Source organism: Triturus cristatus, chromosome 6 (genome assembly GCF_964204655.1).
Source record: "Triturus cristatus chromosome 6, aTriCri1.1, whole genome shotgun sequence".
In the NCBI taxonomy this organism is placed as follows: Eukaryota; Metazoa; Chordata; class Amphibia; order Caudata; family Salamandridae; genus Triturus; species Triturus cristatus.
Window position 1 is genome coordinate 979,344,101 of NC_140589.1, and position 19,803 is coordinate 979,363,903.

The window sequence follows — 19,803 nt, forward strand, 5'->3', positions numbered from 1 at the left end:
AACTGCAGAGGGATTGGTATACTGTTTCAAGGCTGTTGATAAACATTGTACTTTGTACATATCCACCAGTGGGCGCAACATTGGCTGCCTCATTGTTGTGGTGCCCTTTTGCTGCCACAACATAAGATAGCAGGTGAAGCGGCACCATATGTAGGCCAACGGCTGTGAGCTGAATAGCAGAAGAGTGCAACTGGACACAAAGCGGATACATTCTCAAGCAGCACAGTGTAGCGAAGGATACAGTAGCAGCTGCAGATTTATTTGAAGGTTTGTCCCTGCCAATTTTACAAACTTTCATGGTGGCCAAAAGATGGCGAGTAAAGCGGCGTGATTCAGAGGCAGTTGAGGATTAAGACTGTGAGCAGAATAGAGACAGTGTGCGCTCGGAGACAAAGTAGTTACTTTGTAAAACAGTGCAATGATTGATACATTAGCAAGTGAACAGCCGCGGAGCCATTCAATGTGAACATAATATACATTGTTACCAGTGCATAATTTGGAAATAACTAAGTGCCAGGGCTCTCCTCAGGAGACCACTGCAGCTTGCGCCACAATTTGCCCCTGCCATGCTGCCAGTAATTGTAACAACACAACTACTAACCATCACAGTCTTACAAGTGTGACAATTAAGACTATTCCATGCCCCAACGCTATCAGAATGGCTTGGGCGACAGGTAATAGTCATTTTTAATGTATATTGAATTAATGATTGACTGTTGTTGTGGTCATCTGAGACAACGCCACCTTGTGGCAGATTATCACAAGTGCCGATGCCGAGCACCGGAAACCACCAGCTCAGATTAAGCACTAATTGCAACTGTGTATCAGTATGTGTGTTTCAGGTTGGCCACATCCTAAAATGGTGTGATTGGGAGGCAACCACGGAGCAGGGCAGTGTGTGGAATAAAGACAGAGCATGGCTGGAGGCAAAGGGGATACTTTGTTATAAAGTGAAGAGAAGGATACAGTTGCTGATATAATAGGCTAACAGATACTTTGGGGCCTATTACGATGTCAGTCATAAGGTCTCTGACCTCAGGTTGAAGACCTTACGACCGGCATCATCACTTTCAATTACGACCAGCTGATTTTGATTCAGCCAGTCGGAATTGAAACCTGGCTGTCATTCGGCTGGTTTCCGATGGGCTCATGGAGCCTGTCAGCCCATCAGGATCTTCACGTAATCCAAATGAACAGGGGTTTATGCCGTCCAGATTATGATGCACGGTTTCTGGCAGGGTTTTCATGTTGTCCTTTCCAACATGGAAACCCTGTCAGAAAGTGTGTTTAGGGGCCCCTAGCAGGGCCCCCTGTCCCTTGAGGCCTCCAGTTGGGGGCCGGCCCCCCTGTTAATCCCTTCACCTTGAGGTGCCTGCCACGGGGTGCAGGGATTAACACCACCTCCCATTTCCCTATAGGAGCATGGAATACGGCCGGTTTACGGCCGTAACACTTGATTCCATAGGGAAATGTCGGAATGCAACCGTACAGTGTTCAGTCAAATCCTAATCAGGCAGCCGGGCCAGCCTGCCGGAGGTTTGTCGGGCACGTTTTCGAGACAATGTAATCGCCCCCTAAGTGTCAATGGTACTTGAGTAGGAAAAAATATCCTAAATCAGTACTGGGTGAGAGCATCACTACAGAGACGACTGAACTAGTAGGCCCCATTGTTGTACACAGAACCCACTGTTCTAGGAAACATTTCAGGCATAGACACAGGGCTTCCAAGAAAGAGACTGAACATGCCCTGTATGGAATATTCCTGAAGCTCCAAACACACATAAATTCCTGCTTACATCTACTGACTACCTGTTGCACTGTTGGCCTATACAGACGAGGATGGACACTTCCAACCAAGCGAGTTACTTGGATGCAGTGCAACTATAACTGCAGCATATCTGACACAGGGAAGCCAGAACGGCAGCTGCTCTAGTCGAAAGCGTTTGCACATGGATAGACTGTAGTGCCAACTGCGTGCGGCCCACAGTGAAAAAACACGGAAGCCAGAGGAACTTGTACTGCCAACTCTGAACTTGATATGGGGGCATTGGAAGTATCTATATTACGTAAAACACTCTTGTTGCTCCTAAATAGCGCTACGTGCAGCTATCATACACCATAAATGCGGACTGTAAGCCCACTCTGTTGGGACATTTAAGCACTAGGGGTCAATAGCAGAATGGGGAAAAATACCAAGAATAAATTTGAATTTGAATTTTTTGAATTTTTAAAGACTTGTAAAGCGCACTTTCACAAAGCAGTTTCATGGCGCTAGAGGGGTCCCTAGGCAGAAAAGCGAAGAGAACTATGAATTGAAGGCCTGCTTAAACAGAAAGGTCTTAAGGACCTTACGGAACTCCATATAGGAGGGGGAAAGTCTGATATGGAGAGGAAGGGTATTCCAGAACGTGGGTGCAAGCACCGCAAATTTCTGGCCCCCTGATCTTTGTTTCTAAAAACGGGGGATGACTAGTTGAGATTTGACAGATGAGCGCAGGACTCTGGAAGGACAGTAGTTGGTGATGACAGAGTTTATGAAAGCAGGGGCCGTGCCCATCCGGGCTTGAAAAGTGAGGCAACCGAGCTTGAAGAGGGCCCGTTGCTTAATAGGGAGCCAATGAAGGGCAATAAGAAGAGGAGACGCGTGATGAAATTTAGATAGTCCATGAACCAGGCGGGCTGCCTGGTTCTGCACCATCTGAAGGCGCTGGAGTGCATAGCCAGGGGCACCATTATAAACGATGTTCCCATAATCGATCTTAGATAAGACCATGGCCATTACAATCAGCTTAAGTGCAGAGGGAGAAAAAAAACGAGAGACTTTCCTAATGGTACGCAAAGTGAAAAAGCAAGAAGAGACAACCGACAACCGAGCTGATGTGAGACACATGAGATGGCCTAATAACATGCCAGCTGCCTGTTGTAGTAGAGGAGGGGAGCGCAAGTGAGGATAGGCAGGAATGTCCGGCAGTAACTGTAAACATTATTCTGCAGGCTATTGCTATTGCAGCGAGAAGCAGTACAGAGGTGACAGAACAGGGGCTAATGAGAGAAGACCATCACAATCTGGTGGAGAGGGTCGCAAGTGCAGAGAGCACACTGGGCAAAAGTACCCACAAATATGTGATATGCGGAAACAAAAAATGTTCAAGAAGAGAGAGTAAAGGTGCTGGAAAATGTTACATATGGTGTGGTCATGTTAATTATTAACGAAACATTGTAGGGAGGAAGCATCCTGTATTAATAGTGTAATGCATGGATCTATTGAGTGTGCTCCTGTGGTCTGTCTGCTAGGTGGATTCCCAAGACTCACTAGGTGTAAAAAGACAACAGGATTTATTGACTTGGCTCTGGTACCTGCTAGACGGGGTCCTGATCCTTTTTTAATTTGCTCCGGAAGTAGCCATATTTCATGTAAAATGGTCTTCACCTTCTGCCTGCATTTATAGTAGTTTCTGCAGTTGTTTGTAGTCTGAACCCATTTTTGTTTACTGTAGTGGAATGGGCTACTTAACAGACACTAGGCAACACCTATTTGCTGTCACTTTTTATGATGTAAGGGTTTATAAAGCGCAACTAATCCCTCAATGGGTATCCAGTCACTGGAGCAGGTGTGTAGGTCGTCTGCAAGGTCTTAGTTGAAGAGCCAGGTCTTCAGCTTCCTACAGAATTCTAGAAGCAAGGAGAAGGCCCTTAGGTGTATCGGGAGGACGTTCCATGTTCTGGGCGCCAGGTATGAGAAAGTTAGCCCTCCTGTTCTCCTTCTGCGGATGCATGGTGTGTGTGGAAGAGTAAGAGAGAAGAGAGAGGTAGAATTATGATTGAGGAAAAAATGTGCATGCTTGGCCGAACTTCCATTCTAATAAGTGATATCTTGCTTGCAAATGTATGTCAATACTGTCTTTATGAAACAACTTTTTTACATATATGTCTGCTTTACGCACAGAAAAGGTTTATGAATCTGGTCTTTGGAAATACTTGCCTTCCTGGACCTGAATCAAAAAGGTTTTGCTCTGAGGGAAAAGCTACTGTTGCGTTACTTCTGGTGTGAGCCTAATTCCCTGCAATATGCTGAGAGTGCTACAAGAGTAAATTCCACCTACTCATTGCAAACACTTTGTGAATCGGTCACTCGGTACCAACCTACCACTCTCATAAAAGCAAAAAAAAACAGTAACTTTAGAATGTGTTAATGGGATCCTTGGAAGCAATACAAGCAACTTTCCACATTTTCATAAAATATGTTAGTGTAATAAACATTGTTTCTTTTTTTTTTTAATTTTTAGTAACTCACAAAGACCGACTTGCGAAACCTGAAAAGACGAAAGGTAAGTTTTGATTCCGCACTGTATTGTCCGAAAAAATATAATATTGCTACATTATTTTGAGATGTGCTGGCTTTAATTCCTTAAGGACCAGAAAACCTGCTATGAAGAAATCTCAGGCTAATTTATCTTTCTAAGAAACACATATAGGGCCCAAGTACGATTGGGGCGGTATAGTGGCTGAAATTCCTGCAGCTGGAAATTACTGATTTTTCAACAATAGATAATTCCAAGGTGCAGGGAATTGTTTCAATTATAAATTGCAATTTCTGAAATGTGGAATACCTGAGGCAATTGGCATGTTTTCCTCATATTCTCGGCCAGTTTCCCACTCACATTTAAACAGACTTTACCTGCTGAAAAGTGAAGGAGGGCAGTGTTCCTGCAGCACTTGTAATTCCTGATGCATCCGATAACTATACTTACCTGCAGCCTCTGGAATTACAGGACAGTTGTAATGAGGACCTAAGATGTGCATCTATGGAGTCCTTCACTAGTTGCACTCGTATTTGCGATGATGCTATTCCTATTCTGTGATGCATATGTAAAACCGTGCTTCACATATAAGCATGTGCAAATTGGAGATAGGCAAAACATGACTTCCCATGGCTCTGATTCCAATTATCGTAAATGGAACACATAATAAACACATGGCTACATACTGCCCTAGCACATGGGTGGTCTTTTAAAGCACCTTTTCATGCCTCCTGCCAGTTGTATGACAGAATATGGTGAGCACCAATATTATGACACCGGACTATTGTGTCAAAAATATAATGTACACAAATATGGAGTTTACATCCTGTGTATGTAGACTGCAAAAGTATTGTGTCAAACATATTGTGGTAGAGAATATCATCAAAAAGATGATTATATCTACATTTTAACACATTGAGAATGATAAGTAATGTATTTAAAATAATAAACTAGAAAATCTATGATAATAAAAATCATATAATTTTATCAGGCTGTGATGAAAAGTGGCATATTTTTTTAAAAATAATATGAACAATAAAGATAAAATACAAAATAATAAACAATACAAGCAGTCAAAAAATAATCCACACTAGCAAAAGTGTTGGGCTTCAAAGTCAGATTAACTAATCTAACTCTTATTTAAGCAAAGGTAGGAAGCGTGTTGGACTTTGTAGGTGTTAGATTAATTACTTACACTCCAATGCAAGCAACAGTAGGGAAATTGTTGAGTTTTTGGGGGGTTCCAGTTACTAGTCCAAATCCATCATAAGCAAAATCAAGCAAAGTGCTGAACTTTGGTGGGGTTAGATTCTCTATTACTACTCCCACATAAGAGAAATCAGAGAAAGTGTTAGGGCCTTATTATAAGTATTGCGGTCCATTGAACCTGCAGTGGGGGTCAGCGGACCACCAGACTGGCGGTCTGCCTGCCCTGACAGGACATTGGTAGTTGGACCGCCATTATATCATTGCGTCTGCTTGGGATCTTGGATCTTGTGGCGATGGTGCATTGGTCAGACAGGGCAATATGCTGGTGGTGCCTCTGCACCACCATGGAAAGGATGGCGGTGAGGCAACTTAGAGGGCCTCGACTCTGCGCATTGGGTGCATGCAGGGGGGCACATTGTTGTGTTCACAAACACAATTTATCACCATAGGACACAGTAGCTTAGTCTTCTATATTTATTTGTGTGAACAACGAGCCACTGCTTCTCTCATGACAGAAGAGAGGCACCAAATGTCGTTCTTAGAACTCCCCACATCCCAACACCATGACAACACATAGGGTTCTGTATAGAACCTTAAACAGGAGACCTGAAAACCCGAGATGTTGGCCTAAGCCAAAGAAGGAAGAGATTTTCACTCAATATGAGTTAGAAAATCAACAGGAAAGAAACATTTCTTTCCTAGAGTCCCCTCACTCACCAGGGTTTCCCCTTGGTGACATGCTTCATCATAGGGGCCATCTCAGTTCTCTACAAACTGAGGCGTGCTGTGACTTGTGGTATTACGTAGGAGCACTTTAGTGAAGACTATGTGTAGTGCAACAGTGTAGTGGAGTGGACAGAAGTGAGTTAAAAATACCTTGCTTGTGGGCCAAATACATTTATTCTTGCTCCTAGCTTGGTATGTCTAAAAAAGGGGTAGGATACAGGGAAAACTAGCTACAATGGGTTAGGAATCCCTAGTATATGTCAACATGTTTCGAGCATTCCCCAGAGCTCTTCGCCAGGACTACACAGGGACCAGCCCTTTATACGCCACTCCTAGTTGGTCTAAAATAGGCAATTCTAGAAAGAAATGAAATTACGCTGCAACTAGTAAGCATGCGTTAATACATACATATGATCAAGCATTGTCAAGTAGTACCTGTGTGGCAAAGAAAAACATTGTTAGGGGAACAGAAGCCCCCCAATAGTTGGTGGGTTAAAACAGTAGTAATGGCGTCTTCACACACAAAAATGCTCCTCTATGGTGCGTGATTTCTAGCAATACTCGGTGTATTTCCGTGCCTGTTAAGGATGAGAAACATGCTGATTGTCCAAGTGCCGCTAGTGCGTGACCTTTGAAAATAAAAACATAGAAGACATACACCACGTGACTTAAAACACACATTACACACCTCTCACAGGTATAGAGATCGTTTTTACATACTTATAAGGTTGCAAAATCGTCCCCCATGGACTATGGGGTGGATGAGGGTTCTCGTAATCCTAAATTTGGAAAGGAAAGAGAAACAGAGAAGAAAGCCTCGTTAGTGGCCTCCTACTCTATAGAGCCATAGTCTGCTAAGTAGTGGCTCCAGTGATCGGGACTGCTGTGTTCCCGGTTTGTCCATTAGCCTGTGGTAAAAGGACTTACTTGGTGGGAGATCTCCTCACGGTATGTCACCTAGTTGGTTCCCCCCCAGACCACATCTTAGCATGTCTTGATGCGTGAGCCAACTTTTATGCTTCCGATTCCGCCCTGTCATTGTGGCTGGAAAACTAGAGCGGGGAAGCTGTTCTCAAAATGGCCGCTGTGTTTGGCTAATCGTGTCGACCATAATGGAGGTATAGAACAAAGGGATACATGTAGTGCTCAAAGAGCGTTAGTGTCGAACAGATAATCAAAACTAATAAATAAATAATAAATAATAATAAAGGAGGAGTTTAAGGTTTTCCTCAGCCGTGATGGTTATTTTGATCTAGTCAGTGGTTTATTGATAACTGCTGGATTCTCTAAAGGAGATGTAAGAAAATCTTGCCACTTCTGTGTGTGGTATTCTCGTGGATCGTTTATAGCCGTGTCTCTAGGACATAAGCGGCTGTGATGTTGCCGATGTAGTGAGCGGCGTGTTGTCATGGGTGGCCACGATTGTTCAAGTTCCAAAATAAATAAAAATGGTCACAATGGTTTCAGAAGCATTACCTGAAGGTACATTAGTTGGTCCAGAAGGAGAATTACCTGCAGAAACATTAGTTCTTCCAGAAGGCAAAACAACATCACCCCTGGTGCCATTACAATTATGAACAACAGGCTGAACTTTCAAAACTTTTACCAAATTCCACTAATGCCCACCACGTACCATAATGGCACCACCACAAACTTTCTCGACACAGACAGGTTCATACCTCCTTTTTTGACAAAATTAGTGTTTCTCACATGAACCATGTCCCCAGGACACAAATTGACTGTCTTGGCTGACTTCTTTTGATTATACCTGTCAGACATCTTCTTCGGCGCAACTTCAACACGAGATTCCAAAGCGGCATGATCCACCCAACACAAAACTTTGTTAAAAACAGTTCTTAAAAGCCAAGCTGGATAAAGAGCAGAAGTGGGTACTCTATCTTTGAGTGAAACAAAGGGTGCAACTTTTGTGAGAGAATGTGGCGTTGTGCGGTAAAACCACAACATGGATCTGACAGCACCCTCCACATCAAAACAATTATGTTTTGCCCACCTAATGCATTGCACCACAACCCTGTTCATTCTCTCAACCAGACTGTTGGTTTGCGGATGTCCAACTGAACGTCTTAAATGTTTCACGCCAGATTCATTCAAAAACACACTCATTTCCTGATTAACAAACTGCACCCCATTATCGGAAACAAGAGCCTCTGGAATCCCTTCTCTCATAAAGATCTCTTAAGGAAAAGAATAGCATTGCTTTCTGTGGGAGAAGCACAAAACTTGACTTCAGGCCACTTGCTGTGAAAGTCCATTAACACAAACACAAAGCGTAAGTTGTAGGGAAGAAAATTGAACAGACCCACCAAATCAATCCCCACCTTAAGCCATGCTTTACAGGAAAAGAGATGGGCTGAAGAGGAGGTGTGACAACTTTTAAACCTTTTTCTGCCCCACATCAGACAACACCAATAGTGCAGTCTGACACGTCTTTTTGTCATCGTTGCCCCAAGATGGCCATCATGTGCACAATCAACCAACTTGATACGTACTTTCATAGGTGGAATACACCTACCATCCCTCATGATGACGCCGTCTTTGATGGACAGCTCCTCAGCAACTTTCCAAAATGGCTGAATTTCAGGGGGACACACCTCTCTCCAGGCCAACCTCTCACAATACATTCTTTTACTCTAGCAAGAATTAAATCTTCACTCACCACCTCTTTCCATTCAACCTCACTGCAAGCTATGTTTTCAACTGCATCAACAAAAGCAATAAAACAGTCCTCCTTGTCCTCATCTGCATCCATAGCATCATCTTCACTTAAAGGAAGTCTAGATAGCATATCAGCTCTGACATTTTACTTTCCAGGGATATGCTTTACCACAAAATCATACTGTAAAAGTTTGGTCGCCAAACGTGCAAAACGAGGTGTGGCATATTTAAGACGTTCTCCTCCCAGAATGTATACAAGGGGTTTATTATCTGTTTGGATGACAAATTTCCTACCCTAAATGCAAGTTCTGAATTTTTCACATGCCCAATAACACGCCAAAAGCTCCTTTTCAATCACAGAGTAGTTAAGTTCTGGATCTTGCAGTAGTCTAGAAGCATAGCTGATAGTAACTTCACTCACACCTGAAGATTGTGTAAGAACTGCACCTAAACCATAATTGCTAGCATCAACTGTAATAGTGCAAGGAACAGCCGGTTCATAAGTTCTAAGCGTTTTGGCATTGACCATTTCCGACTTGACCAACTCAAAAGTTTCCGTCACAGTTAACATCCCACACAAAAGTGACGTTCGGCCTTAACATATTAGCAAGGACCTTAATTTTGCTAGCATAATCAGGAATGAAACGTGAGTGAAACTTACACAACCCCAAAAAGGAATGTATGTCATCCTTGGTGACACTCGACCACTGCTCTTACCAAACCAGGCCTAGGACTTACACCATCAGCCGAAACAAGATGTCCCAGAAATTCTATCTCTCTCTTCCACAACTCACATTATTTTTTTTTTATAACAATACCTTTTTATCAGAAGTACCAAGCACAGTCCTCAAAGTCTTATCATGCTCATCTAAATGTTTAGAAAAAATTAGCACGTCATCTTGAAATATGACAACACCCTTCACATCTTGGAGTACTGACTGCATCACCCTTTGGAACACGCAAGCCGCATATGCAAGACCAAACGGCATCCTGCAGAATTGAAAAGAACCAAAAGTAGAGTTGAAAGCTGTATAGTGACGTGACTCATCATCCAACATGATTTGATGGTACGCGGAGGCCAAATCAATCTTAGAAAACCATTGTGCATCCCTCAATTCTTCTAACAGGTCACCAATTTTAGGAAGGGGATGGGAATCTACCCAAATCTCTTTGTTAAGACTTCTCAGATCGATGCACAAGCGTATCTCCCTATTCTGTTTTCGTGCGACAACCAATGGACTTAACCACAAACTAGACTCCACAGGCTCGATGATCCCAGAATTTTCCAATCTGTCCAATTCCGTCTTGAGATCTTCCCTAAGGCTAAATGGCACAGACCCAACCTTATGCTTCACAGGTACGGCATCTTTCTTTACTTTGATCTTGTGCTTAAAACCCACAATTTTTCCGAGGGAGTCCGAAAACACTTTAGGAAACTCCTGTTCTAAACAGAATGAATTGGGAATATCTTATACAACCAAAACTTGTTCACTTGTTCCTGGTCTCAACACCATTCCAAAAAGGCCTTGATGGTACCAACCAAGGATGTTTAAACCACGAACAGCCACATCAATTTTACCCTGTATCTTGCGGCCCTTAATTTTCAACACATCCTCTATGAATCCCTCCAAATCTATTCTACATCCCTCATAAGAGATGGGTGCCCTATCTGGAGGAAAAAAGAGATCTGTCCCTCCAAGATTTGTTGAACAAATCATACGTAATCATGGTTATACGGCCACCAGAGTCCACCAATAACTTTAAGCAAACATCACCTACCAACACATCAACATAGGGATCTACACAATCAGACGGATCACCAGAAACAATACCTTCATCCGTGACCGCAACAATCATCTCTTGGAAATCTTGAACTAAATCACTTTCACATAACTGTTCATCCTTAACCACACAGTTAAGTTTTTCAGCTTTGTTTAAACTAGATTGACATACTTTTGCCAGATGTCCAATTCTCCCACACTTGTGACATTTTGCATTTTTACCCGGCCAAAATCTGTTGTCTTTACTATGTGGAGGATACCCACATCAAAAAAAAAATAGTGTTGTGTCCCCAAACACAATTTATCACCATAGGACACAGTAGCTTAGTCTTCTGTATTTTCTCGTGGGAACAACGAGCCACCGCTCCTTTCATGACAGAAGAGAGGCACCAACTGTCTTTCTTAGAACTCCCCACATCCCAACACCATGACAACACATGGGGTTCAGTACAGAACCTTAAACAAGCATATCTAAGTACAACACACATGTTGTGCCCCCCCCTGTATTTTAGCACCCCCAGCTCATGCACAGGAAGGACTGCACGACATGGTGCATTCCCTCCTGTGCAGGACTGTGCTGCGATGTTCCCATTGCAGTGCCTGTAAGGGCTCTCCTATAAGCTTTTAAACAGGCAGCAGAGTGGAACCGCCGCAACACAACCGCCCAACCTGTATTCAAGTCTGAACCGGCGGGTGGTCAATTTTGGCTTTGGCAATGTGGGAGCGGGGCGGCGGCATGGCAGCCCCACTCCTACACTGCCAAAGTCAAAATAAGTCACTTAGTCTTTGGAAGTGTAAGATTTACTATTTCCCCTCCAATCTAAACAGTAGTTTATATGAACTATTCCCACTCCAATCAAAACAACAGTAGCAAAAGTGTTGGACTTTGGAGGGAATAGATTTACTATTCCGACTCCAATATAAGCAACAGTGGGGAAAGTGTTGGACTTTGGAAAGATTAGATTAGGACTTGACAAGGTTACATTTACTATTCATACTTCAATCTAAGCAACAGTAGGGAAAGAGTCTTCAGTGGTCTTCAGATGGGTTACATGTATAATATAGCCATACCATCGTAAGGAAAAACATGGCAAGTGCTGGACTTGGAAAGGGCTACACATACCTTCAAAATCCTAATTATTTCTAATCAAACATTTAGATAAATAGCAACATTTTTTTTTAAACATTCAAAATAAAAAAATTGTATGAACAAAAAATGGCATTGAATGTAAAAACAATTTTAAAACAAAACCAATTTAACAAATTAAAAAACACATACCCAAGAAATTACAATAAATTATAAAAAAAACTATAATAACATTACGATATCAATTAAATGAAACACATACAATTAAAACCAAAATAAATATATAATACATTTTATAAATGTTATTATTAAATTAATTTATTAAGTAACAATTAATTAAAAAATAATTTACACAAATAAACATTTTCATAATTCATTGCCAATGAGCTATCTAACTCACCTTACAAAGAACTTGTCAAAAAATAAATATAATTTAAATAACTTCCCTCCCCATTTTCCTACAAAGCCAATACAATTTGACTTCCACATCATTTCGGGCCCGATTCACAGAACTAACTTAAGACAAAATCCTAAACTTACTACCATTTTCGTATTCACAGAAGGCACTTACTCATTTTGGTATTCACAGAAGACACTTACTCACTTTGGTATTCACAGAAGTTAGGAGTCCTAACTTTAGGACTCCTAAATGCCTTCTGTGAATACCGAAAGTCTTAAAATTAGGATTTTTCTCAGTTTAGGAGTCCTAAAGTTAGGACTCCTAACTTTACTACTACTAAACTGAGAAAAATCTTTATTTTACGGCTTTCGGTATTCACAGAAGGCATTTAGGAGTCCTAAAGTTAGGAGTCCTAACTTTACTACTACTAAATTGAGAAAAATCCTAATTTTAAGACTTTCGGTATTCACAGAAGGCATTTAGGAGTCCTAAAGTTAGGGGTCCGAACTATACTACTACTAAACTGAGAAAAATCCTAATTTAAAGACTTTCGGTATTCACAGAAGGCATTTAGGAGTCCTAAAGTTAGGACTCCTAACTCCTGTGAATACCGAAATGAGTAAGTGCCTTCTGTGAATACCAAAATGAGTAAGTGCCTTCTGTGAATACCAAAATGGTAGTAAGTTTAGGATTTTGTCTTAAGTCAGTTCTGTGAATTAGGCCTACTCTGTTTAACTATACGAAATAAGTATGTATTAAAAATCATGAAATACACTCAAATAATTAAAATAACAATTAATCAGTTAATCTACTTACAGAATTAATCACCATTATAAGCATTTATTTAAATAACAAAAATAAAAAAAACAATACTTTATTATTTAAAAACTTCCCAAAATCCACCAGATCAATCCCAATAACCCACAACTAAATTATCAATTACTAATCAAATGTTAAAAAAAATAACCTACTATTCTCAGGAAAGCATAAAAAAACAGTAACTTTAGCTTGGGTGAATGGGATCCTTGAAAGCAATACAAGTGTATTTCAAAATTTTCATTAAACATGTCAGTGTAATACAAATTGTTTTCTTTATTTTTTCATTTGCAGAAACTCACAAAGACCGACTTGAGAAACCAGAAAAGACGAAAGGTAAGTTTTGATTCCCCGCGGTATTGTCTGACAAAATATAAAATTGCTAAATTATTTTGAGATGTGTTGGCTCTAATTCCTTAAGGACCAGAAAACCTGCTACGAAGAAATCTCAGGCTAATTTATCTTTCTAAGAAACACATGTAGGGCCCAAGTACAATTGGGTCAGTATAGTGGATGAAATTCCTGCAGCTGTAAATTACTGATTCTTCAAGAATAGGTAATTCCAAGGTGCAGGGAATTCTTCCAATTATAAATTGAAATTTCTGAAATACAGAATACCTGAGGTACTTAGCGTTTCGGCAACAACTTCTGCATGTTTTCCTCATATTCTGAGCCAGTTTCCCACTCACATTTAAACAGACTTTACCTGCAGAAAAGTGAAGGAGTGCAGTGTTCCTGCAGCACTTGTAATTCCTGATGCATCCAATAACTATACTTACCTGCAGCCTCTGGAATTACAGGACAGTTGTAATGAGGACCTAAGGTGTACATCTTTAAAGTCCTTTCACAAGCGCACTCCTATTTGCGCTGATTCAATTCCTATTCTCTGATGCACGTGGAAGACAGTGCTTCACACATATGCATGCGCAAATTGTAGATAGGCAAAACATGACTATAAGTTGTCATGGCTATGATTCCTAATGGCTCAACTGGAACACTTTGGGGCTGATTATGATCTTGTTAGGAAGGGCTCCAAATGGGAACCTGAAAAATCTAATCCGATTCGGAGCCTACATTTCTGAACGAATCGTCCCTCTTTCCGGATGGCCAAGTACGATGCGTGAAACCCGTCTGCGCTGACCGAATCGGTTCTGAACCTGAATCAGTCAGTCAGACTTGTTCTGAGCCGATCTGTGCAGCTCAATTGGGACAGCTTCCGAAGGAGCAAGTGGGATGGCCGATCCTGATAGCCGTACCAACTTGCTTTTGCTGAGAAAAAACGGCTGTGAGAATCGGACTTCGGGGGCTAAAGCAGGCCCCCCTTCACCCAAGGCCCTCCAAGTTGATTGTATGGTGGTACCCATGGGTCCCCCCTTTCCATGCATGCACAGTGAAGCGGGCACCATGGGGTGCCCACCACAGGGTGCACGCTTTCCACACACACCCCTTTTTTCAATGTAAGCCTGTGTTCACATTGGATACACAGGCTCCCTTTGAATTAAATGGGAGTCCGACCAGACCAAGTCCGTACACATACATTCTTTAAAAAAAATAATATAACAATTTTTGAACTACATTAAATTAAATATATTAATAATAGCGTAAAAATAAAAAAAATGCATTACCAAAACATATGTGTGGCCATATTTATATATAAAAAATAAAGTACAAAACATTTCCAATTAATACTCACATGTAAATAAATGAATGTATACAAATATATTTAAAAAAAAATGAAATACTGAAAAATAATTTTAATATCAACAGTAACTTACCAATTTGACATAGCAAACGTATACTGACAATAACACATACAACAATTCAAGAAAATAATATCATTAATATTAAAAAGTTATATTTCAACAAGAAGTGAAATATCTTTTTTTAAACAATATGCACAATAAAGATCAAATACAAAACATTAAACAATACCAGCAGTAAAAAAAAAATCAACACTAGCAAAAGTGCTGGACTTCAAAGGAGTTAGATTACCTAATCTAACTCTTATTTAAGCAAAAGTAGGAAAAGTGTTGGATTTAGGAGGGGTTAGATTTACTATTCCCACTATAATGTAAGCAACAATAGGGAACGTGTTGAACTTTGAAGGAGTTAGATTCATTACTCACACTCCAATGCGAGCAACAGCAGGGAAAGTGTTGGGTTTTCGAAGGGTTACAGTTCCTATTCCAACTCCAACATAACCAACAATAAGGCAAAGTTCTGAACTTTGGTGGGGTTAGATTCTCAATTACTACTCCCACATAAGAAAAATCAGGGAAAGTGTTGGGGCCTTATTATAAGTTTTGTGCTCCATTGAACCCACAGTGGGGGTCCACCCTATCAGGGCAGTTGGACCACCATTATACCACTGTATCTGCCAGGTCTCTGGGATCTCACGGCGGTGGTGCATTGGTCAGACAGAGCAATATGCGGGTGGTCGATTTTGGCTTTGGCATTGTGGGAGTGGGGCAGTGGCATGGTCGCCCTGCTCCGACACAGCCAAAGTAATAATAAGGCCCTTAGTCTTTGGAGGGGCGAGATTTACTATTTCTCCTCCAATCTAAACAGTAGCTTATATTAATTATTCCTACTCCAATCGAAAAAACAGTAGCAAAAGTGTTGGACTTTGGAGGGGTTAGATTTACTATTCCCCACTCTAATATAAGCAACACTGGGGAAAGTGTTGGGCTTTGGAGGAATTACATTAGGACTTGAGAGGGTTACATTTATTATTCATACTTCAATCTAAGCAACAGTAGGGAAAGAGTATTTAGTGGTCTTGAGAGGGGTTACAATTACAATAAAAAATGTCCACAATAATAAGGGAGAGTGGATATCTCCCTACTCCAGCCTCCCAGCTCAATCACTGAATATCACACAGAGGATTAGGGAAAGGAAGAAGTGTACAAACATATGTGTTCCTAGGAAACACTGGCAAGTATACAATGTGGAAAAACGGCCCTCACTCACAAAATTGTGACATGCCTCATCATAGGGCATGCTACAGACACCCACATGCAGAACAACGCCAGGGGAATTTCCTGCCATTGAGCACCGTGCAGTCCACACACATCATTGGGACCCCCTGCCGTAGAGCACTGCTTCGCATCCACATTTCACAGGTCACTGAGCCTGATGCCGGCCACGCTGACTCCAGCTTCCCTACCCCACCCTACTACAGGCGTGTCTAATGTTTAACTTCCCAGGAGAGCACGCCTCGCAAATTGGTCATTGACTGACCCTGCTACGGTACTCCGATTTGTAACTTATGTCCGCACTTCATCGGCTTCCATACTAATTAAATTGCCGCCTTCATCCTTCCCAAAGTGGCCAGAGGCCATCATGATCCACTCCTTCCTCCACCAGACACAGCGCTGGTCAGCCCTCCTCGCCACCAATCCGGTGTCAGTATATGCTTTAGGCATGCATTAATGTTGTCCTGATGATGATCCCATTATTCTCAAAAAGGAATCGAAACGTCGTTGATTTGCTAGACACCGTGTACACAATTTAACTAAATTCACATGTGTAACGGTTGTGCTTTCCTATTGCTTGTTTAATCCTTCACAATTCAAACAAGCCTTGTGCCCTGCCTGAATGTTTGTTCTTTTTGTTCTTTTTGTGTACTTTAATGTGTAGGATGCAGGACTGTGTCCCACTTTATTGTGTCTCTCTTGATCCGTAAATTGATTCATTAAATCTTACTGTCCGGCTGGACAGCAGCAATATAGTATTGATTTCAGTCTATATTTATTGTTTGTTTATATTTAAACCTCTATCAAGGGCCACTGTTCTTAGAAATTACTCTTGTAGTACTCATGACTTGAATTTAGGAATAGACCTGGAATACTAAGCGCCATATTTATCACTTTTTAATGCAACACAATAGAGCAAGACACCTTGTTGCGCTGAGCTGAGTGAAGGGGAGAGGGCAGGAATTAGCCATCTCTATCAAGATATGGCGCATTCCTGCTCTCTCTGGCACACATTAGGCTGCCTCGCCAAAGCAAGCATCCTTGCACCATGGTGTAAGTTAGCTGTGCTGCATACAGGATTGGTTTTGTGCAGGAAGGGACGCTTTCATGTACATAAACAATCCTCTGAGGATTTTTCCTCTTTCTATGTGTGCTACAGAATTAGTGCGTTCTATGGAAATATGGAAGTGTAGGTACTCACTATTTAGAGGGACTGTTTGCTCCTGAGAAGTGCTGGTATTCTCCCATTAAATATATTGCATAAATTCTGGGAAGTGCAGGTACTCTCCCTTTTAAATTAAAGAAGTGCATGTGTTCGGTACTGGACAGTAACAGCCCATTTAAATCACCATGCAGAATGCAGAATACATAGAAAAAGGAAGAGAGGAAGACAAAATAAAGATATTTCTCCTTACACCTCCCCTGAGAAGGCATCACATTTAGATGCATTCCCAGGTCTACCACTCATGGTAAATCTGGGAATGCACCAAAATCCATGGGTGCATGCATGGGAATACCCATGCTCCACCCATGGACCACCTCCCAGGGGCAGAGTAAGGCAAGGTAGTGACCTGCACTGCCTTGAGTTACTCCAGATTTACCAAGGCATGCAGGGCCACGCAAGGTGGCCTTGCATGGCATGGCAAATCTTATTCTAGGATTTGCGTCACTCTGCATCCCCCCTGCTTAGTGCTAGGGCGACGTAAAACCTTTGATAAATTAGGCTCTATTAGCAAAGGTCACAGCAAAACCTTTTTGAAGCAGACCCTTTTTGAATTTCAGATTTTTTTTTAAGCAAGAAAAGAGTAATTTACACCTACTTACAGCAAACTCTTAGGGCCTTATTACAAATATGGTGATCCTAAGGACCGCGTACTGGAGTGTGGTGGTCGGACCATCACAAGACCTCAGCCTCCGCAGGGATTAAGGATCCCGCCGTGCTCTGTGTCTGCAACCAGCCTCAATATTTTCGTTGGCGCCGCTGAGCATATTACGACCTACTTATCCACCATCCTTTTCCAGGGCAGGGAGCCCGCCATGAAAAGGCAGGCGGACACGCAGTAAAGGGGGCCCTAACAGGCCCCCCAGGCGGAACTGAGCCTAGGCGTGCATGCAGGGAATTGCCCCCTCATTCCTACATGGTGTGTCATACACAGCATGGTACATGCCACACATTGCAGGAATGTGCTGCAGGCCCTGTCACTGCTGCGGTCAGTTGTTATGGTACTCCTATAAGCCTTACACGGCCAGCGCCGTGAGACCGCCGCAGCACTGCCCTCCTGACCTGAATTACATTCATAATCCGGCAGGTGGGGGCACAACAGGCTTGCCAGTCCTCTTTTCGATGCAGCGGTCACGGGCCGACAGGGGGACCACCAAACTCATAATTAGGCCCTTAGTGAGTTTAGCCATTTGAATGTGAATTGTATGATGACCTAAAAACATATGTTCCCAATTCACAAAGGTTTTGCAATAAGCAGGTGTGACTTATTTTGGTAGTACTCTTAGCAGTAATCCGGGAATACTATAAAAGTAAGTCACACTTACTCATATCAAAATCCTTATGAATCAGGCCCTATTCATTTTACTTTTTTCTTCACAAGCATACATTCTCATGCATTTGATAGCACTAATTCTTGGCTCATTCAATACGTTTGGGAAATTCATTCCAAACTTCTGTGCAGACCCATATATTTACAGCTCTGTGTTTGGTAACCTTAATTGCATAGACCACTCCACTGACAATTGGCACGAAACATCCATTAGATGTCATTTTACTGAAGACAAATCTGTGCACTTGGCGAAACCTTCACATATTTAATGACACCGGCGCATGCAAAAGTTCTTCAATATGGCAAATGTGATCCGTGACCGGATTTTGCATATAAAGCAGAGTAGTTGTACCATATGTAAGTTTTACTTTGATCTTTAGAGGTATTTGTAAACACTTGTGTGGTCACAAATTCTTGTGCATATGAACATACACCTTTGTGTAATCTCTGTATGTGAACGGTGTGTACTTTTATGCACATAAACGTTGTACAGTGTATTAGTATTGTATGTCTACCTGCAACACTGACAGAAGTGTAGAAGAAAAAAATATGTTTTTTTTAACATTGTCAAGCTTTGTGCTCCATTGACATACATTGTTTTACCTATTATTAATTTCTAGTAATTCACAAAGACAGACATGAAAAACTTGAAAAGACAACACCATCAAAAGGTAAATTCAAACATTTTCTAGTATAGTTTGAAAAATATGTAAATCATCATATATTTTGAGGTATGCGATTTAATGCAAAAAAGGCCTTGGAACTTGCCATAAATGAATACTTTATTTTTAACATAGTCATATGATTAAAAATAGAGTAATCACCCATGTGAGTTACTAAAGCAACACATAATTAAACACATCTATTAAAACCCTCAATAATGTTCAATATATATTAGCAACAAAGTGAGACCTAAGTGCAAAGTGAATTGTTCTCAGCTACAATAACACACTCTAGAATTTTGATTATTTTGCCAAGCTCTTTATAAGATTTGTTCAGTCCTATATAAACAGGCCAAATGTTTAGACAAGATTTTTTGACTTATCTGTCGTCATTTGTAAAGATTCATGATGAATGTTTTTTTTGTAAAGCTCGATTGAAAAGAAAAACATAGACAAAGCATCAGTGATGCTTAAAACATCAACATATGAAAGAAGGGAGCTACCATTGAATGCTCATGTATTTTGGGCCAAAATGAGAGTAACTAATCTATGTTTAAGATGTATTTGTTCTAATCATTGGGGAAAATAAAAAATATTGAATAGTTCAGTGTCTTGACA

The 19,803-nt window shown here is 41.3% G+C and overlaps 1 protein-coding gene across 50 annotated transcripts in view; it reads left to right on the forward strand.

The window, feature by feature from the left end:
* Nucleotides 1-19,803, forward strand: part of LOC146820883 (uncharacterized) — a 1,936,624-nt gene that overhangs the window by 324,707 nt on the left and 1,592,114 nt on the right. For all 50 annotated transcript variants that reach the window (XM_085611721.1, XM_085611696.1, XM_085611722.1 and 47 more), the window contains 3 exons: nt 4,287-4,328; nt 13,291-13,332; nt 19,144-19,194. In XM_085611721.1, the coding sequence (XP_085467847.1) occupies nt 4,287-4,328; nt 13,291-13,332; nt 19,144-19,194 (135 nt within the window). The remainder of the gene's footprint in view (nt 1-4,286; nt 4,329-13,290; nt 13,333-19,143; nt 19,195-19,803) is intronic.